The 27,885-nt window shown below is 39.2% G+C and overlaps 1 protein-coding gene across 2 annotated transcripts in view; it reads right to left on the reverse strand.

The window, feature by feature from the left end:
- LOC111154141 (RAB10, member RAS oncogene family) overlaps window positions 1–27,885 on the reverse strand; it is an 89,881-nt gene that overhangs the window by 26,031 nt on the left and 35,965 nt on the right. For both annotated transcript variants that reach the window (XM_022513555.1, XM_022513556.1), the window contains one exon: window positions 4,071–4,131. In XM_022513555.1, coding sequence (XP_022369263.1) covers window positions 4,071–4,131 — 61 coding nt within the window. The remainder of the gene's footprint in view (window positions 1–4,070; window positions 4,132–27,885) is intronic.

The following is a 27,885-nucleotide window of genomic DNA, read 5'->3' on the forward strand; positions in this document are numbered from 1 at the left end:
TTTTTTTTTTTTAAATCACTGCTTTAGTAACAATTGGAAGCAAAACATCTAATGTTGAGTAAGGATAGCATTTTGATTATGAGTAACGGGTTTTTTAATGCTAAAAGCCTTTTTCAATTATTGTGGCATGTTTTATATGTCTTAACTTGGAGCTACATGGTTTCCTTCTCCCTGGATTTTAAGCATGCGAACTTTGAAAAGCAAAGAAAGAAAATCAGCTGGCACAATGCTAACCTCATAAAAACTATCAATCACTAATTTTCACGTCTCATTCCTAATCTTTATAGGAAAATGGATATTTCAAATTAAAAGCAGTTTTATATATGAAAACCTAGACTAAATGAAATTTTCCTTCTAAAGTGTTTTTACCCAAAAGAGGTTATATTAATGTTTAAAAATCAAACAATTCTAAATTGGAAATTTTACCATTCCTGTGCTATACTTGAGATTTATAGGTACAGCAGAAATCTTTTCTAGATTAATCTTGGAGGCCATGCTGGAGGACTTACTGTTGCAAAAGAACATCTTCTAGGAAGGCTCCCTTTTTCAAAAACAAGTGTTAGTTATTACTGTTTACTTCCAGAAGCTACAGAAACTAAAATGAGAGGGAGAAAAAATACTTAAAGCCACAGGACAAGAAATAAAAGGGAAAGTCTGTGGGGCACCTGGGTGGCTCAGTGGGTTAAGTGTCCATGACTCTTGATTTTGGCTCAGGTCACGATCTCAGCGTTGTGAGATCAAGCCCCTGGTCCTGCTCACGCACTGGGCATGGAGCCTGCTTAAGATTTTCTCTCTCCCCCTCCCTCTGTCCCTCTATTCCTCTCTAAAAAGGGAGGAGGGGGAGTTTGTGGAAGAACAGGACAAATTTAGTAGGGCAAATGTTTTACGTGCTACTATAAAGAAAAATGTATCTTAAAAAAGTTTTTTGCGCTTTTATTTCTGTTGTATACACTCACATATAAATGTACATGTATACTGAGTCACGGAGTCACAATGTAAAATGTTGTCTCTTACCATCAAAAAGCTTGAACATTATTAGTTTAAAGTGTGCACAGAGGGGATGCAGTTGAGAGAAAAGCCAATCAGTATGGCAGAGCCTAAGAGGGGCTTGGAACATAGACTAACTTGTAGGGCCAACCCTGGATTAAGGCATGGAGCTAAAAAAGGGCAGGGGGGAGTGCTGGTTGAAATTCAGAATAAATAATTGACATCCATTCCCTTGAGATCAGCTTTAATTATAATGAAGCAGAATATGAGGTACAGTTCATTTGCTCAGTTATTTCCCAGTTAAAGTAAGGAAAAACCAAAGATCATCAAGTGGACTGTGTTTCAAAGGGAATCATTAAATGTAGGAAATAGTTTAAAATGTCTGCATTTTATTTAAATTTGTATTAAATTTTAAAGATGTTATAAAGATCATACCTCAATGACATTCTGGTTAAACATATCCTACTCATCTAATTCTTAGCTCCCTTTGGCACCTGGGTGGCTCAGTCAGTCAAGCACCCAACTCCTGGTTTCAGCTCATGTCATAATTCCAGGGTTGTGAGATTACAGCCCATGTTGGGCTTTGCACTGGGCATGGAGCCTGCTTAAGATTCTCTCTCAAAGTTCCTGGGTGGTTCCACGGGTTAAGTGTCAGGTCATGATCCCAGGATCCTGGAGATCAAGCCCTGTGTTGGGCTCCCTGCTCAGTGGGCAGGTCTGCTTCTCCCTCTCCCTCTGACCCTCCTCCCAGGCCCTGCTTGCGCTCTCCCTCTCTCAAGTAAATAATATATATATATAATATTATAATATATATAATATAATAATATATAATATATATAATATTAACAAAGAAAAAAAGATTCTCTCTCCCTCTGCCCCTCCCCAACCCTCTGTTCACATGCACTCTCTAAAATAACAATATATTAATAATATAAATTATTATTATTATTAGCAGCTCCCTTTCAATGAGAATACCTAACTTTTTGAAACTATCTTTGGATTCTGGGACATTGTTCTCTCCACTTTTTTTTCTTTTTAAGATTTTATTTATTTATTTGACAGAGGAAAAGAGAGCACAGCAGGGGAAGCAGCAGGCAGAGGGAGAGGGAGGAGCAGGCTCACAGAGCAGGGAGCGTGATGTGGGGCCCCAGAACCCTGGGATCCTGATCTGAGCTGAAGGCAGACACCTAACTACTGAGCCACCCAGGTGTCCCCATTGTTCTCTCTTAATTCTCAAACTGTCCTCTGCAATCCCCTTTGCTAACTTCCACCTCTGCTCATAACCTAAAATAAAAGGTTATTACTCTTAGGGTTCTAGTCTCTTACTGAGAGATAGCCAAATAGTAACAGTTGTGATTTATTATTAAACATTAATCACGTATCAGACACTGCTCTTAGTGCTTTACACGTACCACTCATTCTCATAACCATTCTATGGCAAGTCCTTTTACAGTGAAACCCAAGATAACAATGAATTCAAACTTAGCACAATTATTGACTGGTATTAAAGAAAGGACAGGACTGGAAAGAGCAGCAAAATCAACAATCAAACTGTACTATTTATAGGAAGCAGTATAATAATTAACAGTGTTACTCTCAACTCTACAGTCTGAGCATTTAATGCATCCCTGCTCTACCATCTACATGTTGAAGGTCTTAGTTATTTCAAAATGAATCCATTTCGGAAAATACACACCTACACAAAGATTTATAGCAAGGATTTACGGTGAATAACCGAGGTGTGAGATATCTTTTTTTTAAGATTTTATTTATTTATTTGACAGATAGAGATCACAAGTAGGCAGAGAGGGAGGCAGAGACAGAGGGGAAAGCAGGCTCCCTGCCGAGCAGAGAGCCCGATTCGGGGCTCGATCCCAAGACCCCGGAATCATGACCGAAGCAGAAGGCAGAAGCTTAACCCACTGAGCCACCCAGGCGCCCCTGGGTGTGATGTATATTAACAATGGAATACTACCCAGCAATAAAAAGCAATGAACTTACTGATAAACACAGAAATCAGTGATCATTTTAAAAAATAATTACACTGAAAGAAGCCAGACCCCCCTCCCCTGAAAACAAGACAAAAGAAGACACTACATGATTGTATTTATATACAGTACTAGAAAATGGAAACTAGTCTCCAGTGACAGAAAGCAGAATGGATGCTTGGGGCCCAGAAACAGGAAATAAGGAAGGAGAGATTACAAAGAGACTTCAAGGATGGATATGCTCATTATCTTGACTGTGGTGATGGTTTCACAAACTCATCAAACTGTATACCTGAAATATGTACAGTTATTATGTGTCAGTTATACCTCAACAAGGCTGTTAAAAAACAGGAATAACATATCTCACAGGGTCATTCTGAGTATTTTATAGGTTAATATACATATATGTAAAACACTTAATATTTACTACCAAATACTACTATTCTAATTTAAAGTCTATGATTCATACTTGAATATGAATGGAAAGAATTTCATTTTATTTCTATGGGACAAATCCTATACAAACTAATAAAAATAATGCCCATAAAAAGTTATAAACATATTAAAGGAAACAAGTATTTTAGCTTAAGACTCTCAAAGAAATGACTTTTTGATATTGAGTGTGAGCAAAGTATGGTACTAAAGGCTCTACAGAGATTATTTCATGTAATCCTTAGAACAATCTTTTGAGATAAGTGGTATTATCTTTATTTTACATATGAAGATACAACAGCCTCACAGTGTTATATAACTTGCTCAAGTTCTTGGAATAAGCAGAAAAGGTAAAACACTCAGATCTCATGAACTATTATTTATTTATTTTTAAAGTAATCTCCCCACCCAACATGGGGCTCGAAATCACAACCCCAAGACCAAGAGTCACATGTTCCACCAACCGAGCCATCAGGTGCTCCTGATGCCATCAGAAGCTCCATGTCCATAATTTTTTCTCTTCACTGAAAGAAGGTGACCTGACTGCTGGCTTTACAAAAGAGTCTCACAGAATCTAAACAGGTGACAAGCAAAGAGTTCACTGCCAAACCTTCAGGAACTTGACAATCTATTATATAAAGTTGGTAAATCAGCATCACTTACCATATCTGTAGCTTGATCTTCTTCCCTTGCAATTCAACTGTTTTGATCTTAAAGTCTATTCCTACAACACAGAAAAAAAAAAGGTAAATTGTATCTATGGCTTTGAACTTAGCTCTCCTAAAATTAAATGGAGTGAACATAAAAACACACTTTTAAAATCTGGATATTTGTGTTTTTTTTGGCTCTTGTTAGTCACTAACTAAGCACATTCTGAGCAAATTATCCAATTTCAAACTTGAGTAATAGAAGATCCAACATGGCAGAAGAAACAGCTATATAGGAAGAGTTTTTACAATTAGGAAATGAAAAGGTAAACTTTAAAATATCTAAATCTTTTTTTAACTAGGCTCCACACGCAATGAGCTTGAACTCATGACCCCATGATCAAGAGTCACATGCTCCACCAACTGAGCCAGCCCAACACCCCCAGAGTAGCTAACATTTTAATGCAAAAGAATAAAAATATGTTTCCTAGTAGGAAAAATATATAGCCTTTACTAGCTTGCAAAGTAAAAGACTACTACCAGGGATAAAGAGGGTTATTTCTTTTTCTTTTCTTTCTTTTTTTTTTTAAAGATTTTATTTGAGAGCGAGAATAAGTGAGAAAGAGAGAGAGCCCGCGCTCCCACGTACTCGAAAGGGGGAGGAGGAGAAGGAGCACGACGCAGAACTTGATTTCTGGACCCTGGAATCATGACCCAAACCAAAGGCAGACACTTAACTGAGCCACCCAGGCACCCAAGAGAGTCATTTTGTGATGATAAAAGGGTGAATTCATTCAGAAGGCATAAAAAGACTAAATGTTTATTCATCTAATAACACAGAGCTTCCAAAGACATGAAGTGGAAGTATTGTGGATTGCCCAGCTCTGTCTGCTCCCTAACCAACCAAAATCTTCAGCTTGGGTTGAGTTCCCCATACCCAAATTAAAAGGAGAAAAGGGTCTTGTGCCTGGCATTTATAAACCTCAGACTTTATCTACAGCCCAGTTTTGTTTCTCTAGGAATTACTAAAAAAACTGTCCTACAGTGACCTAGTTGTCAAGACCAATTCTGAACAAAACTAACCATTCCAATTAAGCGTACAATTTGTTAATTCATCTTAATGACAAACCTGACAACCAATACTATTCCAGAAAACTTCCCTGACAAGAGGTGAAATTAGGACACGCTCTGAAAGCTCCCACCTTTTGAGACAAAACTAGGTACAACTGGAAAATTTACATTTTAGGCTGTTTTAAGCCACCTACATCCATCCTAGACTCCTTGAGTTTCTCCCTCAATCAATGTTGTCTATCCTCAAACTAATTAGCAGTGATTAAAGCAGTTCTTCATTCTTTTCTGCACAAAAACTCCCACTGTCTACCTCAGCCACTTATTCTTCTATCTTCATTATTGGCTTCTCCTTATCTCTCTGATCTTTCCTAAAAACTGGAGTGAACTTTTCTATCTCTACTCATTCCCTTGGTGATTTTCCCTAATTTCATGGTTTCAAATTCCCCATATACACTGATAACTCTCAAATTTTATACCAAAGACCAGACCTCTCTCTTGAACCCCAAACTTGAGATAACCATTGTCTATCTGCAAATCCCATGTTTCATAAAGATTAAAACAAAAGTTCTTAAAATGGTTCATAAGGGGGCGCCTGGGTGGCTCAGTGGGTTAAAGCCTCTGCCTTCGGCTCAGGTCATGATCCCAGGGTCCTGGGATCGAGCCCCACATCGGGCTCTCTGCTCCGCGGGGAGCCTGCTTCCTCCTCTCTCTCTGCCTGCCTCTCTGCCTACTTGTGATCTCCGTCTGTCAAATAAATAAATAAATAAAATCTTTAAAAAAAAAAATCGTTCATAAGGCCCTACACATTCGGCCCACCTCCCTATTTTCCACCCTGTCCACATAATTCTCTGTATCTTTCTTTGATCTAGCTAAGAGTATCAACCTCTTTATTGTTCCACACACACATGTGCAAGATTCCCACCTCAAGGCCTTTGCATACGACTGTTCTCCCAACTTGGAATACCTCCTATGGCTCCCTCCCCTCACTATCCTTTCCTAAGTGGCAACATTTCCCTGTGTCCCACATCCCATGTCCACTGTCTATTAATAATCCCTACCCTTCTTCTTTACTTTTATCTTTAACACCCTTCAAATATACTGTACATATTTACTGATCCCTGTTATTTATTGTCTGTCTCCCTATGCCAAAATATAAGATCCACAAGGGTAGGAGTTTTTATGTTTAATTCATTTAAATTCCCAGCACCTAGAGCTATGCCTGACAAAAAAAAAAATAGACTTTCAAAAAGTATTTGAATAAACAAATAAATGATGTTTTCTAGAGAAAGTGAAATGGTACCTGAGAAAAGATACAGAGATATTTCACCCTTAGGGTGAAACTCACTACTTGACAAGTTCCACACTTGTCCACTTAGTATCCAATCATATTTTTAGAACCTCAGGCCAAAATATGAACAACAAAAGTTCCGATGAGATACCAAAACTGAAACGAACCAAAAAAAGAGAACCTGAAGGAAACAAGAGCAATGCAAAGAAAGAGAAAAAACAGCTCCTTTTATCGTCTCAGAACAAGACGGGGGAAAAGAGAGAGAAAGGGAGTAAGGAAAGTTAACCTAAACCAGAAAACTCTTGGAAATTAGAAAAAGGGGGGGGGGGGTCAATATATTCAACAGAAAGACTGTAAGAGAAAATTGAGATCTCCCAGAAAATATAGCAAAATGATGAAGAATGGAATTTATGTGATATATGACACATTAGAAGTTCAAACCGGGGGGTGCCTGAGTGGCTCAGTGGGTTAAGGCCTCTGCCTTCGGCTCAGGTCATGATCCCGGGGTCCTGGGATTGAGCCCCACATCGGGCACTCCGCTCTGCGGGGAGCCTGTTTCCTCCTCTCTCTCTGCCTGCTTGTGATCTCTGTCAAATAAATAAATAAAATCTATTTAAGAAAAAAAAGTTCAAACCGGGAAGTCTGACATCTAACTAACAAGTTCAAGAAAGGACAGAGAAAATGATATCTAGAAAATAATAATTTAAAAACTGTAAAAGAAATCCTCACAGCAAGAGAAATAATAAAACTAAAAGGCAACTACAGAAAAGGAGAAGACATCTGCAAATGACATATCTGATAAAGGGTTAGTATCCTAAATAAAACAAATAAAAATAAAATAAAGAACTTTTAAAGCTCAACACCCCAAAAAACTAATAATCCAATTTAAAAATGGGCGGAAAGGGGCGCCTGGGTGGCTCAGTGGGTTAAGCCTCTGCCTTCGGCTCAGGTCATGATCCCAGGGTCCTGGGATCGAGCCCCACATCGGCCTCTCTGCTCAACGGGGAGCCTGCTTCCTCCTCTCTCTCTGCCTGCCTCTCTGCCTACTTGTGATCTCTGTCTGTCAAATAAATAAATAAAAATCTTTAAAAAAAATAATAAAAAATAAAAATGGGCGGAAGACACGAACAGACATTTTTCCAAAGAAGATACAGAGATGGCCAAGAGACACATGAAAAGATGCTCAACATCACCTACCATCAGGGAAACACAAATTGAAACTACAACGAAATGATCACTTTACACATGTCAGAATGGCTAAAATCAGTAACACGAGAAACAACAGGTGTTGGCTAGGATGTGGAGAAGGGAGAACCCTCTTACACTGTGGGTGGGAATGTAAATTGGTGCAGCCGCTCAGCCTAATTTGGAGTTCCTCAAAAAGTTAAAGAACTGCCCTACAATCCAGCAATTGCACTTCTAGGTATTTACCCAAAAAATACAAAAACACTAATTCAAACGAAAACTGCACCCCAATGTTTACAGCATCATTAACTACAATAGCCAAATTGTGGAAACAGCCCAAGTGCCCACTGATTCATGAATGGATAAAGAAGACAGGGGCACCTAAGTGGCCCAGTCAGTCGTTGAGCATCTGTCTTCAGCTCAGGTCATGATCCCAGGGTCCTGGGATCAAGCCTTGAATCAGGCCTGCTTCTCCCTCTCCCCACCACCACCTGCTTGTGTTCCCTCTCTCACTGTCTCTCTCTCTCTGTCAAATAAATAAGTAAAATCTTTGGGAGGAAAAAAGAAGAAGAAGATAAAGACAGCACCTGGATGGCTCAGTCAGTTAAACATCTCCTTTGGCTCAGATCCTGATCCCAGGTTCCTAGGACTAAGCCCTACTGCTCCCTCAATCTCTGGCCTTCACAACCACTTACTCTTATGCTCTCTTATAAATAAGTATATTCTTTAAAAAAAAAAAAGAAGAAGAAGAAGAAGAAGATAAAGACACCCACACACTGGAATATTTCTTGGCCATAAAAAAGAATGAAATCTTGCAACCACATGGATGGAGCTAGACAGTATTATTATGTTAAGCCAAACAAGTTGGTCAAACAAAGTAAATACCATATGCTTTCACTCATATGTGGAATTTAAGAAACAAAACAAATGAGCAAAGGGAAAAAATAAAAGGACAGACAGAGGCAAACCAAGAAACAAAACTTAACTACAGAGAACTACCCGATGGTTACCAGGAAGGAGGTGGGTGGGGGGATGGGTTAAACAGGTGATGGGGAGTAAGGAGTGCACTTGCGATGAGCACCTGGTGTATGGAAGTGTTAAAGCACTACATTGTACAACTGAAACTAGTATTACACTGCATGCTAACTAACCAGAATTTAAATTAAAACTGTAAAAAAAACTGTGCAAGAAAACTTAACAGAACCAAAGGAATATTATTTTATATCAACTTACCAAATGCCTAGCATAATGAATAAAATAAGGTCTATACCAAGTTGTAGCACCATGACATTTCAAGACGCCAGGAATAAAGATAATATTATAAAAGTTTACAGAAACTAGGTCATATGAAAAATCAAAAGTGACAACTCTGAACTTGTACTCTTCAACAGCAACACTAGAATACAGTAAGATAATGTTTTTGTTTTTAAGATTTTATTTATTTGGGGCATCTGGGTGGCTCAGTGGGTTAAGGCCTCTGCCTTCAGCTCAGGTCGTGATCTCAGGGTCCTGGGATCGAGCCCCACATCGGGCTCTCTGCTCAGCGGGGAGCCTGCTTCCCCATATCTCTCTGCCTGCCTCTCTGCCTACTTGTGATCTCTCTCTGTCAAATAAATAAATAAAATCTTAAAAAAAAATTTTATTTGACAGAGAGAGACCTCAAGAGAGCACAAGCAGGGGAAGGAGAGGGAGACAAAGGACTGACGCAGGGCTCGATCCCACAACTCTGGGATCGTGACCCAAGCTGAAGGCAGACACCTAACTGACTGAGCCACCCAGGTGCCCCAATAAGATAATGTCTTTTAAAATGTCTTTTTCGGGGCGCCTGGGTGGCTCAGTGGGTTGAGCCTCTGCCTTCGGCTCAGGTCATGATCTCAGGGTCCTGGGATCAAGCCCCGCATCGGGCTCTCTGCTCAGCAAGGAGCCTGCTTCCTCCTCTCTCTCTGCCTGCCTCTCTGCCTGCTTGTGATCTCTGTCTGTCAAATAAATAAATAAAATCTTTAAAAAAAAAAAAAAATAAAATGTCTTTTTCAACCTGGGGCACCTGGCTGGCTCAGCCAGTAGAGAGTATGAGACTCAATCTCACGCACATGAGTTTAAGCCCCATACTGAGTGCAGCATTTACTTTAAAGAAGGTGGGGGGGGCACCTGGGTGGCTCAGTCATTAAGCATCTGCGTTTGGCTCAGGTCATGATCCTAGAGTCCTAGGATCAAGCCCCGAATCGGGATCCCTCTTCGGCGGGAAGCCTGTTTCTCCCTCCCCAACTCACCCTGCCTGCATTCCTGATCTTGCTCTCTGTCAAATAAATAAATAAATAAATAAAATAAAATAAAATAAAATAAAATCTTTGCTCCCATGCATCTTTTTAAAAGCAACTACCAGGAGACTGCTTTGCCGAAAACAATAAGAAATTCAGCCAAGAGTGAGGTAAATGGCAGTTCAAACTGGCCTAGAGAGCAACTAATTCAGAAGTGAAAGCGGACAGAAATGGGCAGAACAAAATGAGAAGTAATTTCCAAAAAGTATGCCTACCAAGAGAGGGAGAGGAAGAAATGGTATTAATGTAATTTGTGTGAAAAAAGAAATTCAGGGGCACCTGGGTGGCTCAGTCAGTTAAGCATCTGCCTTCAGTTCAGGTCGTGTTCTGGGGGTCCTGGGATTGAGTCCCGAGTTGGGCTCCCTGCTCTAAGCAGAGCTTGCTTCTCCCTGTGCCTCTGCCTATCTCTGTGTCTCTCATGAATAAATAAACAAAATTAAAAAAAAAAAAAAAGAAAGAAAGAAATTCAGAAGATTCAGCAATTCTGTTGCAGTCTGGGATAAAGTATGGATAGTGTCTTGAACACTAAGTGAATGTATCAATAAAGGAACTGTAAATTACAATAAAAACAGGAAGACATCCAAGAAAGGAAAAGTGATTATAGTACACCACTTGGTTTAACAGCTAATAAAAACATGTTGTAACTATTGAAGAAGTTGAAAAGAAAGGCACAAGGAGTGTCCACTGTTATCCGGGTGAGTGATTCTCATTTCCCATAACAAGAGAGAACTTTTGAAGTTAAGTTTTTGGGGTTTAAGTTAAAAACTATGACTAAAGGAATATGGTGTTGAAGAACAGAGAAAAAGGCCAAAAAGTGTTTGGAAAAGGAAACACGCAAGCAGGCACAGTGCAAAGACTTCTTGTTGCTGCTGTCCTCACAGGCCTTGAAATACTATATGACTTCGAAAATTCTGGTCTATTTCATTAACAGATATAAAAACTGGGCCAACAGGCGCCTGGGTGGCGCAGTCGGTTAAGCACTCCCTTAAACTCAGGTCATGATCCCGGACTCCCGGGATCCACTCCCGAGTTGGGCTCCCAGCTCTGCGGAAAGTCTGCTTCTCCCTCTGATCTTCTCCCCTCTCATGCTCTCTCTCACTCAAATAAATAAATAAAATCTTTACCAAAAAAATGGGTTAACAAAGAGGTGGGTTTACAAATATGTTCTCTCCACTATTTAAACACTTCAATTTGATCATCATATTTTAGCATGGCTCTAAGCCACCCCTGCAGTCTCATTCCCTCCAGTCTTCCTTTGACAGTCACCTTCAAACACAACTTTTGCAGCGGTCTGCTTTTTCCAAGTAAGTACCTTTGCCACACCAGCATGTATTTTCTACAATCCCCAAAACACACACACCTAACTAAGTATGGGAAAAGTTAGGATAGTGGAAAAACTTTTGATAAAATTTTGGAATAAGAGCAAAATCAATAGCTCAACTGCCCAAGAGAAGCTAGGAAAATCTATCACCTTTTAAGATTCTGCCAGGAGAAATAACCAGATTCTCCTGCAACACTATCATTTCCTGAATTACCACAGACTAGAGCAATCATAGCGTTTGATCCAACCAGTGGTTCTCTTTTAGGTTTTGCTTATGTAAAAACACTCTAAAGGAAATCTCTGTTTTTTACAGATTCCTGGGACCCAGCTCACAAGTATTTCAATTTACTGTAATCTAACTTTTACCAATTTTCAGTTGCCCAGGAAAATAAGAAACATCAGCCAAAATACCTGCCGTAATGATGTTGCAGAAGCACCATCCAGTGGCAAGAGGAGTAACTGCAACTTCTAGCCACTACAGAGTTTTAGCTTCTGATAACACACCAACGCGTAGTATTTAATGCAAGCAGAAATAAACTCCAGACAGCCAAAGTTTAACAACTCATAGGTAAATAATATCTGTGATTTTTAAAAGATTTTATTTATTTATTTGACAGAGAGACACAGCGAGAGAGGGAACACAAGCAGCGGGAGTGGGAGAGGGAGAAGCAGGCCTCCTGCTGAGCAGGGAGCCTGATGTGGGGCTCAATCCCAGGACTCTGGGATCATGAACTAAGCAGAAGGCAGATGCTTAATGACTGAGCCACCCAGGTGCCCCAATATCTGAGATTTTTAGTAAGTGAAAATAATGTGTTTTCACCACATGAGGAAAGGGAATAAGAATCCTATACCTACAATCCTTTGAATGCAGTTTTGTCTGGAATTTAAGAAACATGATTCTAATCCTAGCTCTAGCTCTGTCATAACAGCACAAATTTTGAAAAGATCACTTTTCAATGCAGACATTAGTTTCTTCATCTTGATATAGAAGTGAAAATGGAGAATACAAAAGTTTCCTGTAAAGATTCTTTCACATAACAGTAGTAGTTTACTAAACACTTCGAGAATGTACTATGTGCTTGGCACTGTTTTAAGTCCTTTGAGTGAATTAATGTACTAAATCTTCAGAACAATCCTAACCCATACTTTTATTTCCATTCTACAAATGAAAAATAAAAGCCAATAGCAGGAAGAAAAAAAAAAAAAAAGCAGTAACACTAATATTTACTGGATAACTACTAAGTGTTCTAAGCACTTCACATATACTATCTCATTTAATACTCAAAAATATCCTCTTCAAAAGTACTAATATGCCTATCTACAGAAGAGGAAATTTTTTTTAAATTTAAATTTTAGTTAACATACAGTGCAATATTGGTTTCAGGAGTAGAATTCAGTGATTCATCACTTACATGCAACACCCAGTGATCATCACAATTGCTCTCTTTAATACCCATCACCGATCTGGCCAATCCCCTACCTCCCTCCCTCCATCAACCTTCAGTTTGTTCTCTATCATTAAGAGTCTCTTATGGCTTGTTTTCCTCTTTTGCTTTTCCCTTCCCATACGTTCATCTGTTTTTTTTTCTTAAATTTCACATGAGTGAGATCATACTGTGTTTGTCCTTCTCTGAATTACTTCACTTAGCATAATACACTCTAGCTCTATCCACGTCATTGCAAATGGCAAGATTTCATTCTTCTTGATGGATGAGTAACATCTCACTGTGTGTGTGTACTTACACACACACACACACCACATCTTCTTTACCCATTCAGCAGCTGATGGACATTTCGCTCTCTCCTTAGTTTGGCTATTGTTAATAATGCTGCCATAAACACTGGGATGCAGGTACCCCTTCAAATCTGTATTCTTGTATCCTTTGGGTAAATACCTAGCAATGCAAATTGCTGGATCATAGTGTAGTTCTCTTTTTAATGTTTTGAGAAACCTCCATACTGTCCTCCAGAGTGGCTGTTCCCACCAACACTTTTTTGCATTTTTGCATTCCCACCAACAGTGCAAGATGGTTCCCCTTTCCAGAAGAGGAAACTTTAATCTACCCAAGGTCAGAGAACTAACAGGTGGCAGAACCAGAAATTAATTCCATGTGTTTTTTCAGACCATACAGGCCCTTAACCTACATTAAGTTCCAGAACTCCATTTTCAAAATTTTTTTTATTATCTTTGAGAGAGAGAACACACGGGTGTGCAGGGACTGGGGGAGGGGAGGAGAGAGAGAATCTTAATTAAGCAGGCTCCACATCCAGCCTGGTGCCTAATGTGAAGCTCAATCTCACAATCCAGAGATCATGACCTAGGCCAAAATCAAGGGTCGGCACTTAACCAACGGAGCCACCCAAGTGTCCCCTTAACTCCATTTTTTTATTTACCTATTTAATATTGAGGAAAATTCACATAAGATGTACCATTTTAAAATGAACAATTCAGTACACTCAATGTTGTGTTACCAGCACCTCTACCTAGTTCCAAAATGTTTTCATCACCTTAAAAGGAAATTCCATACCCATGAAGCAGTTATTTTCCATTATCCTCTCCCATGACTCCCTGGAAACATGTCTACATTCTGTCTCTACAGATATACCTATTCTGGATATTTTATATAAATAGATGCACACAACATGTGACCTTTTGTCTCTAGCTTCTTTTACTCAGCATGTTTTCAAGGTCTATCCACACTGTAGCATTTATCAGTACTTCATTCTTTTATGAATGAAAATTCCCTTATATGTATATACACAATTTGTTTATCTGCTTATTTTCTTAAGCTTTTATTAAAAGAGAGAGAGGGAGAGAGAACAAGCAGGAGTTGGGGGAAGTCAGAGGGAGACACAGACTCCCCGCTGAACAGGGAGCCTACACGGGACTTGATCTCATGACCCGAGCCAAAGGCAGCCACCCAACCGACTGAGCCACCGAGGTGCCACATCCACTTCTTTTTTTTAATTTATTTGACAGACAGAGATCACAAGTAGGCAGAGAGGCAGGCAGAGAGGGAGGAGGAAGCAGCCTCCCCACTGAGAGCCTGATGTGGGGTTCGATCCCAGGACCCTGGGATCATGACCTGAGCCAAAAGCAGAGGCTTTAACCCACTGAGCCACCCAGGAACCCCTCCACTTCTTTCTTGATGAAAATATGGGATGTTTCCATGTTTTGGCTTTTATGAATAGGACTGCTATGAACACACACATACATGTATTTATGTGAGCATGTGTTTTTTCAGTTCTTTCGGGAAAGCAAAGAATAGGATTGCTAGGTCATATGGTCAAATTAAATATAATGTTTAACTGCTTGAGGAACCACTGTTCTCCACATCAGACATACCATTTTACACTCGCACTAGCAACACGTGACGGTTCAATTTTCTACATCCTTGCCAATGTTTATTTTTTCTTTTTTAAATTTTAAGTCATCATAGTGTTTGGGTATTAAGAAGTACCTCATTGTGGTTTTGATTCGCATTTCCCAAAGTACTAATGATGGTGAGCATCAATTCATCTGCTTGTTGGCCATCTGCATATCTTCTTTGAAGAAATATGTATTCAAGTCCTTTGCCCATTTCTTTTTTTTTTTTTTAAAGATTTTATTTGTTTTATTTGACAGACAGAGATCACAAGTAGGCAGAGAGGCAGGCAGAGAGAGAGAGAAGAGGAAGCAGGCTCTCCACTGAGCAGAGAGCCCGATGTGGAGCTCGATCCCAGAACCCTGAGATCATGACCTGAGCCAAAGGCAGAGGCTTTAACCCACTGAGTCACCCAGGCACCCCCTTTGCCCATTTCTTAATCAAGCTTCTTGTTGTTGAGTTGTAGGATTCCTTTTACATTTTGGGTACCAGACCCTCATCAGATATATGACTTGCAACTATTTCCTACATTCTGTAGGCTATCTTTTCACTTTAAATTCCACTGATGTTACAAAAGCTTTTAATTTTTATGAAGTCCAATTAAATTATCTACTTTTTATTTTGTTGCATGCTGTAAAACTTCATTGATTTTAATTTTTGAAATGCACGAGATAGAAGTTCCTGGAAATTAAAAAATTATTGACAGGAAATTTACACTCCTGAGAGAGCAATGAAATTTTTAAAAATTGCTTTAAGATTTATTTGTGGGGTGCCTAGGTGGCTCAGTTGGTTAACTGTCTGCCTTCAGCTCAGGTCATGATTCCGGGGTCCTGAGATCGAGCCCCATGTCAGGCTCCATACTCACTGAGGAGTCTGTTTCCACCCCCCCCCCCCGCCGCCCCTGCAAATTGTGCTTTCTAACAAAATCTTTTTTAAAAAAATTTTTAAAGATTTCATTTATTTGAGACCACACATGCACACACTCACAAGGCAGGGGGTGGGAGGGGGGGTGGGGGAGAGGATCTTAAGCAGACTCTGCACTGAATACAGAGCCTGACCTGGGACTCGATCTCAAAACCCTGAGAGATCACGATCTGAACTGAAACCAAGGGCCAGCCAGATGCTTAACCAACCACACCACCCAATTACCACAATAAAATTTAAAAAAATTTTTAAAGATTTTATTTATTTATTTGACAGAGAGAGATCACAAGTAGGCAAAGAGGCAGGCAGAGAGAGAAGGGGAAGCAGGCTCCCCACTGAGCAGAAAGCCTGATACGGGACTTGATCCAGGACCTGGGATCATGACCTGAGCCAAAGGCAGAGGCCTTAACCCACTGAGCCACCAAGGTGCCCCTGAAATAAATTTTTTTTTTCTTTAAAGATTTTGCTTATTTACTTGACAGATAGAGATTACAAGTAGGCAGAGAGGCAGGCAGAGAGAGAGGGGGAAGCAGGCTCCCCGCTGAGCAGAGAGCCTGATGTGGGACTCAATCCCAGGACTCTAGGATCATGACCTGAGCTGAAGGCAGAGGTTTTAACCCACTGAGCTACCCAGGCACCCCTAAAATAAATTTTTTTTTTTTTTTTTTAACAGAGAGAGAGATCACAAGTAGGCAGAGAGGCAGGCATAGAGAGAGGAGAAAGCAGGCTCCCCGCTGAGCAGAGAGCCCGATGCGGGCCTCGATCCCAGGACCCTGAGATCATGACCTGATCCGAAGGCAGAGGCTTAACCCACTGAGCCACCCAGGCACCCTAAAATAAAATTTTTTAATGTTAGTAACCACAAATGCTATAAACAGGAATGGGGAGAGAGCTATTATACAAAAAAATCAGGGAATGCTTTACTGAAAGACATTTGAGCAAAGACCTCAATGAGGTCTGGAAACAAAGCTATGTGAGTATCTAAAGAGAGTGGTGCAGGCAGAGGAAACACTTAAGAGCAAAGGATCTGAAGTAATAATATGCTTGGTGTGTTCAAGAAACATAGATGGGGGTTTGAATGTAGTGATATAAGCCTTCTAAACCATGAAGATGATAAAGTTCTCGGGTTTTTTGGCTCCTCTTTAAGTTCTTGCAACAGTATTTTGTGGTCCTCAGTGCCTAGGTCTTACACATTAATTTGTTAAATTTATTCCTATTTCATTTTTAGGATGTTATTATAATAATATTTTAAAAGTTCCATTTTTCCAATTGTTTGTTGCTAAATGTAGAATACAATTTTTTGTTGTTGTTTTCCTTTTTATTAAATTATTTTTATTAACATATAATGTATTATTTGCCCCAGGGGTACAGGTCTGTGAATCATCAGGCTTACACATTTCACAGTGCTCACCATAGCACATACCCTCCCCAGTGTCCATCACCCAACCATCCTCTCCCTACTCTATTTTTGTATATGGACCTGTATCCTGCAATTTTACGACAGTCACTTCCTAATTCCAACTGCTCTTTTCTGGGGGGAGGGAGATGGTGCTTGGAGTTTTCTATGAATGTAATCATAATCAGGTAGTCTATAAATGGCAGGTTTTTTTTTTTCCAACTTCCTTTTGAATCTCTGATTTCTTTCTCTTGCCTTATTGTTACCAGTTAGGACCTCTAATAAAATGTTGTTTTGTACTGGATCCTTAAGAGAAAGCTTAGACTGAAAGTATCATGTTAACTGTACATCATTTAGTAGGTTGAGGAAATGTCCTTCTATTCCTAGTTTGCTGAGCTATCATGATGCAAATAAGGTTGCACTCTGTCAAATGCTTTTTCTATACCTATTAAGATGATTATGACTTTTCTTCTTTATCCCATTTAGTAAGCTCATTAAAATTGATTTTGAATGTGAAATCAACATTGGATTCTGGAAATAAAGTCTACTTGGTCACAATGTATTATTCTTTTATAAGTTCCCAGAACTGCTCTGCAGTTATTTAGATAAGGACTCTTACGTGTATGTTCATGAAATGAAGGACATGTCAATGTCCATTAGAGATATCTTTGTTGTTGTTTTTTTTTTAAGATTTTATTTATTTATTTGATAGAGAGATCACAAGAAGGCAGAGAGGCAGGCAGAGTGTAGGGGGGAAGCAGGCTCCCCACTGAGCAGAGAGCCTGATGTGGGGCCCCATCCCAGGACCCTGAGATTATGACCTGAGTCAAAGGCAGAGGCTTAACCCACTGAGCCACCCAGGCACCCCGATATCTTTGGTTTTAGTATCGAGGATAAGGCTGGCCCAATAAATGACATGAAAGTGTGCCGTCTTCCTCCATTTACTAAAATAGAATTTTCCTCCTTAAACATTTGACAAAACTCAGCAGTGAAGCTATCTGGGCCTTAAAGTTTCTTTCAGAAAAACATAAATTAAGGTTCTATTTCTTTGGGGCGTCTGGGTGGCTCAGTGAGTTAAAACCTCTGCCTTCGGCTCAGGTCCTGGTCCCAGGGTCCTGGTATCGAGCCCCGCATCAGCCTCTCTCCTTTGCAGGGAGCCTGCTTCCTCCTCTCTCTCTGCCTGCCTCTCTGCCTACTTGTGATCTCTGTTTGTCAAATAAATAAATAAAATCTTAAAAAAAAAAAAAAAGATTCTATTTCTTTAATACAGGTCTATTTATTCTATCAATTACTACAGAGGAATGTTGAATATACAACTATATAACTGTAGATTTCTACTTCTTCCACTTCTGTTGATTTCTGCTTCAAGTATTTTGAAAACTTGTCATTAGGCATATAAATATGATAAACTGATACCTTTATCATTACAAAAAAGTTCTCTTTATTCCTGGAACTATATCCTTTGCTCTGAAATCTACTTTGTCTAATGTTAATACAGCCACTTGAGCTTTTGTTATAATTAGTAAATTAGATGGCCCTAATATATTTTTACTGGTCGCACTAGAGTTTATAATATACACTTTTAATTTAGCACAATTAACCTTCAAACAGCATTATACCATTCCTCATACTGCAGTAAACTCCCACTTTTCTTACCTCTACTTGTACTTCTGTATTTTACTTGTCAATTGTCTTTGAAATAAATTTAAATCTGAGAAAAAAAGTCTTTTATATTTTCCCACATGTACCTTTTCTTATCCTCTTCCTTCCTCTATGTATATCTGAGTTTCCACCTAGAATGACTTTCTTCAGCCTACAAAACTTCCATTAATTTTTTTAAGATTTTATTTATTTATTCGACACAGAGAGACACAGTGAGAGAGAGAACACACAAGCAGGGGGAGTGGGAGAGGGAGAAGCAGGCTTCCCGCTGAGCAGGGGGTCCCATGCGGGGCCTGATCCCAGGACCCAGCAATCATGATTGAGCCAAAGGCAAATGCGCAATGACTGAGCCACCCAGGTGCCCTTTAAAAAATTGTTTTTTTGGGGGCACCTGGGTGGCTCAGTGGGTTAAAGCCTCTGCCTTCGGCTCAGGTCATGATCCCAGGGTCCTGGGATCGAGCCCCACATTGGGCTCTCTGCTCAGTGGGGAGCCTGCTTCCTCCTCTCTCTGCCTGCCTCTGTGTCTACTTGTGATTTCGGTCTGTCAAATAAATAAAAAAAAATCTTTAAAAAAAAAAATTGTTTTTTTTTTTTAAGATTTGACAGAGAGAGAGATCACAAGTAGGCAGAGAGGCAGGCAGAGAGAGGGGGGAAGCAGGCTCCCTGCTAAGCAGAGAGCCCGATGCAGGGCTGGATCCCAGGACCCTGAGATCATGACTTGAACGGAGAGCAGAGGCTTAACTCACTGAACCACCCAGGCAGCACCCCCTGCCCTCAACATTTTTTTTTTTTTTGAAGATTTTATTTATTTATTTGACAGAGAGAAATCACAAGTAGGCAGAGAAGCAGGCAGAGAGAGAGGAGGAAGCAGGCTCCCCGCTGAGCAGAAAGCCCGATGTGGGCCTCGAACCCAGGACCTGGGATCATGACCTGAGCCGAAGGCAGCGGCTTAACCCACTGAGCCACCCAGGCGCCCGCCCTCAACATTTTTGATAGTGCAAGACTGTCGGCAAGAAATTCTCTCTGCTTTTGCCTGCAAAATATCTTTATTTTGCCTTCATTTTTGAAAGGTAGTCTTGTTAGGATTAGATTCTAATTTGATAGTTTTCTACCTTTGAACCTTTTGTTTAGTATTTTATTTTTAAATAATCTCTATACCCAACATGAAGCTCGAACTTAACAACCCTGAGATCAATAGTCTTGCATGCCCTACTGACGGAGCCAGGCAGGCACACCCCCTTCAGAATTTTAAATGTATTACTTCATTGTCTTCTGGCTTGGACTGCCCCCCCAACACACACCCCTTTTGGTAGAAATGTAGATTTTTTTTTTTGAAATGTAGATTTAAGAAAATCATTATTATGAAATGATTTTAAAGAAAAGCTGCAAAAACAGAGTCCACATACACCTTTCATTCAGCTTCCCCTAATGCTAACACTTACGTAACCATTTATCAGAAACAAGAAAGTAACACTGGTACGAAGCAATTAACTATAGACCTAATCTACGAGTTTTTCACTAATGTCTTTTTCTATTTCAGGATCCAATCTAATTCCCACACTGCATTTAGTTGACAAGTCTCCTGAAATCTGTAACAGTTACTCAGTATGTTCTTGTCTAGAATGACCTTGATAGTTTTAAAGAATACTAGTCAGGTTATTTTGTAGAATCTCCCTCCATTTGGGTTTGTCTAAGGTCTTCTCATATTTAGAGTAAAGCTTCACAGTTTTTGGTAGGAACACCACAGGCAAAATGTTTTGCCTTTCTTAGCTCATTATCAGGGAGTATACATTGCAAATGTTTTATTGCTGTGACATTAACCTTGATAACTTGGTTATGGTGGTTATCTACGGTTTCTCTCCACTACAATTTCACTGTTTTTCCCTTTGAAACTATAAGGTTTTTGGAGAAAATACTTTAAGACCATGGAAATAAGTTTCTAATCATACCCTCACCCACTGATTTTACCTTCCATTATCAATTTGTTCCTGTGACAACTGTTAACTATAAATTTGCCTGATGGTGATGTTATGTTTCAGTCACTGCTTTACACTTAAAAACTGGAATTCCATTATTTATTATTGCCAATATGGACTCATAGATATTTTATTCTGCTTATAATGTAATACTGTAATTATCTGATTCCAGCTTTGGTCATTAGAAGCTCTTTCAGGTTGCCTCCTAGGTCCTTTTGACATGTCCCACCCTCTTCTAGCACTTCTTTGTTTTCTGGCACCAAAGATGTCCTAAGATCATCTTCTATTGTCGCATCCCAGCTCTTTGTTCAAAGAGCCCTGGTTCCTCTTACTGAAGAATTACAGAGTCCAAGATCTAAGCACAAGGTATGCTCATTGCTACAGGGATGTCACTACTTCTAAGCATTTCCAGAGGAGAGAGCAAGGAAATATATTTATGTAAAATAATCCATGCATACACATACATCTACATTTCTGTAACTATCTGTACGTATAACATATATAAAACCATGAGTTAATACTGATACCTCTGACACCTCCAACTCAACACCAGAAAGTTCATTCTAGTCTTTTTCCTTTCCTTTCTTGTAAACTCTTCATTTAACAATTAGATACCTGGCTATCATTATCTAAAATATGTTTACTTATATTGTATTCAATCCCAGTATATACATAAAGTAGTTTATACACAAAGCAGTTTCATACCAACCCATACCCTTATGAGAAAGGGTAGATTTACTAATTAGAGTATTTGTATATAGTTCTTTTTATCTTTAGTCTTACAGCGTATCTAGTCAAAATACCGTGGTTTTTTGTTTTGTTCTGAGAGCGGGGTAGAGGAGGAGGGGAAGAGGAGAGAGAATCTTAAGCAGGCTTCACACTGAGGGCAGTGCCTGAGGAGGAGCTCGATCTCACCATCCTGAGATTATGACCTGAGCCAATATCAAGAGTTGGACACAACCAACAAAGCCACCCAGGCGCCCCACAAAATACTCTTTTCTAAAAAAAGTTATTTTGATTATCCTGTTCCTCCTCCTCAGTGTAGTTATGTTATTCAATTGTAAAAAAGTGAAGTTCATTTGATGGCTTACATTATTATTCCTGAAAAGTCAACAGCTGATACCCCCCGTTTATATAATGTGGTCTTTCCTCAGCTTCTCGTAAGATTTCTCTTAGTAACTGGTTTTCAGCAACTGGATTAGGATGTGCCTTGGTGTGACTCTTTTTGTTTATCCTATCTAGGTTCATTATGTGTAAGGGATTACAGCTTTCATCATATCCAGAAATTTTTCAGCTATTATTTTTTCAAATACTTTGCCAACTCCAGCCCCTCCCGAATTCCAAATGCAAATGTCTTAGACTATCTAATAATGTCCCACACATCACCGAGACTCTCTTTTTTGTTTTCCCCAGCCTTTTTCCCCTTGTGCTTCATTTTGGACAGTTTCTATTACCCTATCGCTGATCTTATCTTCTGCATATCTAATCTGCTGTTAAGCCCACAGACTGGATTTTTCATTTCAGAAACTGTATTTTTCAATTCTAGAAGTTCCAGTGGGTCTGGGGTTTTTTTGTTGGTTTTTTTTTTTTCCAGTGGGTCTGTTTTACATCTTACTATTTTTTTTCCTGTTCATGCTTTCCTTTAACTGTTTCAATATATCTCTGTCTTTTAAATCTATCATCTCTGTCATTTCTGGGTCCATTTCCATCAACTGATTTTTCTCCTGGTTAAAGATTACATTTTCTCTTTTCTTCATACGCCTAATAATTTCAGATTAGGTGCTGAGCATCTTATTTATTTTGTTAATGTATAAACTTTTTATTTTTTTATTTTTTTAAAGATTTTACTTATTTAAGAGAGCGAGCACAAGCAGGGGCAGAGGCAAGCAGAAGCAGGCTCCCAGCTGAGCAGGGACCCGGATGCGGACTCAATCCCAGGACTCTGGGATCAAGACCTGAGCCAAAGGCACCGAGACATCCCTAATATATAAAATTTTTAAATGCTGAGTTTTGTTCAGATGAGCAACTAATTTAGTAGAGAATCAGCTTAAACCTTTGGAGAGCCACTTTTGAGCACAACTGTTGTTGTTTTGAAGATTTTATTTATTTGAGAGTGAGCGAGACAGTGAGAGAGAACCCTCATCAGGGCGAGGGGCAGAGGGAGAAGCAGCCTCACCACTGAGCAAGGAGTCCAATGAGGGATCGATCCTGGATCTCCAGGATCATGACCTGCGCCAAAGGAAAACCCTTAACTGACTGAGCCACCCAGGCGCCCGTTTCAGTACAGTTTTAAGGTGGGGCGAGAGCAGCCTTTGCTCCAGAATTACTTTAGCCCTACTCCTAATGAGTACCATTTCCAGGGTCTCCCCCAAATGGCCCTCATTGATCTCTCTATTCAGGGTGGTCGGAACTCAAATGTCTCCCAACCCCTTTTAACTCTCAATACTTCTACCAGTTATCTGTTAGCTGCTCTTCTCCTAACAGTTGTTTTTTGCCCATCCCATGGAGTCCCACACATCTTAGTATACAGGCAAAGATTCAAAGGGACTCCTTTCTGGATCTTACGGTCTATATATCCCCATATTCTTTATTTTTTATTTTTACAAGAAAATTTTTTAAGTAGGCACCACACTCAAAGTGTGGCTTGAACTCATGACCCTGAGATCAAGAGTTGCATACTCTACGACTGAGCCTGCCAGGCGCCCCCATAACTCCATCTTCTACGATAAACAATCCTGCAAATTCCAGCCTCTCCAGTCTCTCTCTACTCTGATTTCTATCTCCTTGGCCCAACAAGACCGCCTTGCCCTGCTTAGATCCTGCACTGGAATCTAGTTTCAGACAGAAAGCCAGGGTGATCGCTGGGTTCAATTTGTTTTCCTTTTCTTAAGGATTGCAGTTCTGCCCCAGCTGTTACCAAATATTTAAAAGCAGTTGTCTCTTGTGTTTTGTCCAGCTTTCTAGCAGTTTATAGCCAAAAGGTTAGTTAGTCTGGTATCTTTTACTCCGTAATGTCCAGAAATGGAAGTTCTCAACAGCTGTACTGTCTTTTAAAGATTAAGCAATCCTTCATCTTTTGGGGAATGTTTCAATTCATTCGAGGACGTAAAGAAAACATGGATCCTTTGCCCGTACCCTTATACCAAACTGGATATACACAAACTCTGGAGCACAATTTCAGGGACTTCACAGCCTTGGCCCAAGTGCCCCCACCTTCTATAGTTCCAGAGGGTTGTGGTTTACAGTATTAGTGCACTATCATTCTTTCAAAGCTTTAGAGCCAATTTTTGTTCACTAAAAACTTGCTAAGGCTACAATTAAAAAAAAAAAAAAAAGTAGGTGAACAAAGGAAGATTTTTTTATTAAAAAAGAAGGTTTTTTTTTTTTTTTAAAGATTTTATTTATTTAGGGGCGCCTGGATGGCTCCATGGGTTAAAGCCTCTGCCTACGGCTCACGTCGTGATCCCAGGGTCCTGGGATCGAGCCCCACACTGCGCTCTCTGCTTGGCAAGGAGCCTGCTTCCCTCTCTGCCTGCCTCTCTGCCTAGTTGTGATCTCTCTCTATGTCAAATAAATAAATAAAATCTTTAAAAAATATATTTTATTTATTTATTTGACAGAGAGAGACACACAGCGAGAGAGGGAACACAGGCAGGGCAGGGGTGGTGGGAGAGGAAGAAGCAGACTTCCCGCCAAGCACAAAGCCCGAAGCGGGGCTTGATCCCAGGGGGATCACAACCAGAGCCAAAGGCAGACACTTAACAAATGAGCCACCCAGGCGCCCCAAAAGAAGATACTTTTTAAAAAGTATAATTCAAAGTTCAGAAATAATACAGCTATTATTGTTTCTTCATGTGTGACAGATAATATTTCTCACATATCTTCATGATGATATGCTGGCAGTTTGATATTACAGACTGAAAAAACAAAACTGAAGTAACCTGGATTTTGTACCTAATTAGTTTTCTTTTGTTATATAATTTTTTCTTGAAGATTTTATTCATTTACTTGACAGAGACAGAACACAAGCAGGCAGAGTGGCAGGCAGAGGGAGAGGGAGAAGCAGGCTCTCTGATGAGCAGGAAAGCCAATGTAGGGCCCGATGCCAGGACCCTGAGATCATGAACTGGGCTGAAGGCAGCTGCTTAACCGACTGAGCCCTCCAGGCGTCCCCTGTTATATAATTATTAAAAAGCAAATAATTTTTTTTTACAACGATCTAGCCACCACCACCACCAACACTGATACTGAATTATAAATATATACAGTTCATATACATATTCATTCTTCATTAACTGCTGTTAAAAAATGGCATTCTCTTAGGTTACTAGTCCTACAGTAGCAAGCCAACTCTGTTAGGTCAGATGGATGTGAATAAATACACCTCAGAATTCACCCTAATCCTATATATTCAGCTCTAAGTACCTGCTGATTTAAGTAATGGAAGGAAGTTGAAAAAGACAAAAAGGTAAATAGAATACCATAGTAAGAGTGCTTGGTATTTAATTATCAAAACTCAGCTGATCAGAATGTAAGGGTTTATTTCAGGACTCTCAATGCTATTCCACTGATCTGTAATACTTACCTTTATGCTAGAACCACACTGTCTTCATTACTGCAGCTTTGCTCTAAGGTGAAATCAGGTAGTGTGTCTCCCAACATTGTGCTTCGTTTTCAAGATTATTTTGGCTATTCTGGGTCCTCTGCATTTCTCTCTGAATCTTAGCCACCAGTCAACTTCTGCAACCATCTTGCTAGCATTCTGACAGGAACTGAACTGAATCTGTAGACTAATTTGGGTAGTACTGTCACCTTAATATTATTTTCTGATCCATGAACAATGGGTATCTTTCCATTTATTTAGATCTTCTTTAGTCTCTTTCAAGAGAGTTTTCAGTGTACAAGTCTTATACTTCTATTAAATTTGTTCCTAAATGATTCTTTATGCTAGTATAAATAGAATGCCTTAATTTCCTTTTTAGATGTTTCATTACTAATGTATAGAGATACATTCAATTTCTGTATATTGTTCTTGTATTCTAATTAGACTTTTAAAAAGCAAAATAGCTATTTTAAAGTACCTGTACATTGTATTACATCAAAATTATATTACAAATAACAAAAGTCATTCTAACAAAAAATAACTTCACCTAACAAAAGCAGCTGACATTGCAAAGTAGTATATAATAAGCCCAAGAACTGCCAAATCTATAGGTATAAGTCAGGATGAAGAAAAAGTCTTATTTGTTATGCACTAATTTTAGAGACACTCCCCTAATTCATTAATATTCTCAGAAGTAATATAGTTAAGACAACTGGAAAATCTAATAAATTCCACAATACCAGTTAACAGAGCATAAAATTAAAGAGAAGCAACATTTCAAAAAGAGAAAATTAACATATTTGTCTATGCACAAAAGATATGTCCTCTTAATTCACTCTGCTAGAATAAGTTACATCTTATTTGAAAATTTTAAATTTTCTTTAATAAATATAATGTGTATAAACACAAACATATATATACATATACACACACTTATATGTATGGGGTTTTCTTTATTTAAAGATTTTAAGTACTCTCTACACCCAATGCGGGGCTTGAAATCACAATCTAGAGATCAAGAGTCACATGGTCTACTGACTGGGCCAGCCAGGCACCCCTAATATCTGTATTTATAATATCCATGGAGCATTTTAAGTATTATCTAGCATTTTGCCTTTTACCACCTACCTAATTTGGCAAAAATGAAAAATAACCAATTTACACTTGTGTCTTGTAAGATTTTTGAAAAACCAAAAGCTCTGAAAAAGTAAAACACAACCACACTCTCTTAATTAATTTGAATTCAAAATTAGTACAGCAAAAATTAATGAGTTTTGTTGCCTTTGTTTCACAAAAGCCATAAGATTTATTTCATTGGAGTCATATAGTTCCAAACGTAGGTTTTAAATTTGGCATGTGTAGCTAATTCCTCAAGTCCCTAATGAATTTCCTTCATTCCCTTTATTCCTAAGCTCTTTATATTTATATGCTCCTTTGATACTTTTCTTAAAAAGGAGAGACTTTCTCATGTCAAACCACTGAGCAAGTAAATTCTGTGATGAAACACTATTTTGCTTTTGCTATCACTTCCACTACTGAAAACTTTGGAGGTACCTTCCAGAAGGTGTTCTTCAGAACATGGCAGTATCTTATTTTCTTCAATAGGTACCACAGCATCAAAAGTAACCCTGCCTCAAATATCTATTTTGATCCCTACACAAAGCTACTCCGATCGTATTTTCATGATCTATTATGTTATAACTACACCTCAACAAGCAAATACAAGTATGGTGTTGTCAGGGAATTAAGAAAGGCTGTATGTAGCAATGATTAAGAATATGCAGATAAATATGGTCTTCTGGCTCTACCACATACTAGCTATGTTGCATTGGGTGAAACTTTAAACTCTCTAGACCTCTTCTTGTTGCCTCCCCACCTACAGGAGGAATTACAACTACAAGATGTCGTAAGGATTAAATAAGACCATGTGCAGAAAGCCTAGGAGGGTACAAAGACGCTTTCAGTTAAGCTATTCTGAAGGTGGTCCTGAATGCTATTCTAACTACTTAATTTCAGGGTTATCCCAGTCTAATGCTTTGCCACTACTGAGTCAACCTGTCTATCCTCTTTTTGGCCGGCCCTTATCTTACTCTTCTGACACATGTCCTTGATCCAGCCCAACCTGCATCCCAGGCAGCAGCATGACCCTTAGGGTAGGAACTCTTCTCAACTTTCCCAGAACTTGCTCACTTATCTCCTAACCCTTGCTCAAATTTCCACCTTCAATCCTTTTTCGTATATATTTAAAACTTTGCATACACTGAAAGGTTTTCTGGATTATTATAAAATGAGTTTATATATGATCTCCAAAAGCCACCAAATCTTCAGAATCTAGGTCTTGATTAACAGTTTCAAATTTATTAATGAATAATGCTGATCTCCACATAGTATCATGACAACTTGTCACTTGGCCATTATCCTTCCACATCAGAATAATTCTTTGCAATGGCATTTGTTTAAAACGTTTTAATAGGGATGCCTGGGTGGCTCGGTGGGTTAAAGCCTCTGCCTTCAGCTCAGGTCATGATCCTGGGGTCCTGGGATTGAGCCCAGCATCGGGCTCTCTGCTCGGTGGGGAGCCTGCTTCCCTTCCTCTCTCTCTGCCTGCCTCTCTGCATACTTGTGACCTGTCAAATAAATAAATAAAAATCTTTTAAAAAAATAAAAAGTTTTAATAAAACATTACCCCCTTTAAATTCCTGCTAATTTACTTGACTATCTT

This window comes from Enhydra lutris, unplaced genomic scaffold (assembly GCF_002288905.1).
Source record: "Enhydra lutris kenyoni isolate GAN:26980312 unplaced genomic scaffold, ASM228890v2 scaffoldscaffold35, whole genome shotgun sequence".
Lineage (NCBI taxonomy): Eukaryota > Metazoa > Chordata > Mammalia > Carnivora > Mustelidae > Enhydra > Enhydra lutris.